At 58.4% G+C, this 1,945-nt stretch overlaps 1 protein-coding gene across 1 annotated transcript in view; it reads left to right on the forward strand.

Moving 5' to 3' along the window:
- Positions 1 to 1,945, forward strand: part of SFRP5 (secreted frizzled related protein 5) — a 71,558-nt gene that overhangs the window by 67,549 nt on the left and 2,064 nt on the right. Inside the window, exon 2 of the mRNA XM_004701324.2 lies at positions 1,289 to 1,366. Within this exon, the coding sequence (XP_004701381.1) occupies positions 1,289 to 1,366 (78 nt within the window). The remainder of the gene's footprint in view (positions 1 to 1,288; positions 1,367 to 1,945) is intronic.

The raw sequence follows: 1,945 nt of genomic DNA on the forward strand, positions 1-1,945 counted from the left end.
GGGGGGGGAGCTTCTTAGCCAGGCTCTGTTAAGAAGGCATCCTGAGAAGGTGCTTAATTAACCTGAGCCGCAGTGTTCCTATCTGTAAAACAGAAAGCCATCTGGGGTCTCCGAAATCTCAGAAATCTTCATCCCGCCGCAGACCCCAACTTTCTCCCTTTTGCTGCGTTCCTCCTCAGGGCTCTTGTGCAGGCCCACCTGGCCAGGGTGAGGGCAGGCATGGGAGGGACACCTTGCCATCAGGCAAGGCTCACCTGGACGCCTAGTAGGGCGCCCTCTGGGGGCAACATCGTCACACACACACACACACACACACACACACACACACACACACACACACACACCCTCAAGCTCCTTTATCCCCCAAAGTAAAGAGACTGTTGCTGTAGAATGGTCTTCATACCCCATCCCCCCTCAGGGTTAACCCCACCCCAGCAGTGTGCCCAAGCCACCCACTGCAACCCAGACTTCCTCAAGGAGGAGTGCTGCCAGCAAAGAACCCCATCTCCTGGGAAGGCGCCAGGGACCTTACAGTCCCCAAGCCAGCAGAGGTCCATGCACGGGGGGTCGTTCTAGCACCCATGATCCCAGTGAACCTGCCCTCCACAACCCCACCTCCCCACTTCCAGGGATGGGGATCCACCTGGAGGCTGACTCCAGGGACACTGGCAGAGGTCAGGCAAGGGGGTGTGGTGGCCTGAGGATCGGAGACAGCCTGTGTGACCAACAGATAAAACTCAAGTCTAATTCATGGAACAATGACAAATGTGGGCTTCCTTTGACCATGCTAATCTGTCCTCTTGATATGAGGGAGCACCCACCGCCTGCCAGGCCAGCTTGCCTGGCTCACCTGACTGCCTGCCCCTGATACAAAGCCCCTGGAAAAGACACGCCACCAAGCGCCAGACGGAGAATGCTACGTCCTGCAGACCAAGCCTGGTACTCCAACTTTGCAGACTTGCCTGACCCTCAGGGCGCAGATTTCCTTGGCTCTGAAGAGAGGGGAGTGAGACTGAGCACCCAGTGGCGCAGGCTAGGCGCAGGATGGAGGGGGGGAGGTAGGGGGGCGGGACGGGGAGTGCAGCGAGTGCCCTGCCCACCCAGGCGGCTGGGTTCCCATACCACACTGCTTCTTTGGGAGTCTCAGAACCGCTCAGCGAGTGGGTAGTGCTGGTGATGCCACCCTCCCCCTTCGTGACCACAACATGGAGGCTTGGGGGGCGGGGGTGACCGCAGGCATCCCGAGTGGATCCTGGGGCCCCTCCGCAGCTCCGTCTTCTCTCCTCAGTGGCCAAGATCTGCGCGCAGTGCGAGATGGAGCACAGCGCCGACGGCCTCATGGACCAGATGTGCTCCAGCGACTTCGGTGAGCGTGGGCCCGCGCTGCCGCCCCCAACCCAGGAGCCCTCCACTCCCCCATAACCACCCCCCACCCCCCCCACCCTTTTGCAATCTGATCATAGGCAGGAAGTTTCTCCTCCGAGAAGCGCGCCTCCTTTAGACTAGACCTATCAGACTGCAGGAAAACGTCCGTTTTCGTTCCATTTTCCACACGCTTCTTGGAAGCCCCCGTGTATTGTGGTAAAATTCACAATCCAGGTCAGTGTGAGGTGGCACTTAGTACATTCCTAATGCTAAGTACCCATCAGCGAGCGCAATCTATTCCACAACATTCTTATCTCTAGAAGGGGGCCCTGACCCTTCAAGCAGCCACTTGCCCCTGCCTGGCACCCGACCTGCTTTCTGTGGTTCTACATCTCAGTGACCAGAGCGGCCAGGGCACTGTCCAGAGGGCTCTAGCTCTCTCCAGGATGGATAGGGGGGGCTGGGGGGTAGCGGAGAACACTGCTACTGCAGGACATGTGGGAGTGGGGTGGCAGGGACAGCAGTGTCCAACAGAAAGAGAAGAATCAAAGATGTTTCGAAATTTCATTTTGTCTTCTCC

This window comes from Echinops telfairi, unplaced genomic scaffold, assembly GCF_000313985.2.
Source record: "Echinops telfairi isolate 266 unplaced genomic scaffold, ASM31398v2 ScPeMD7_70;HRSCAF=299, whole genome shotgun sequence".
Taxonomy (NCBI): Eukaryota; Metazoa; Chordata; class Mammalia; order Afrosoricida; family Tenrecidae; genus Echinops; species Echinops telfairi.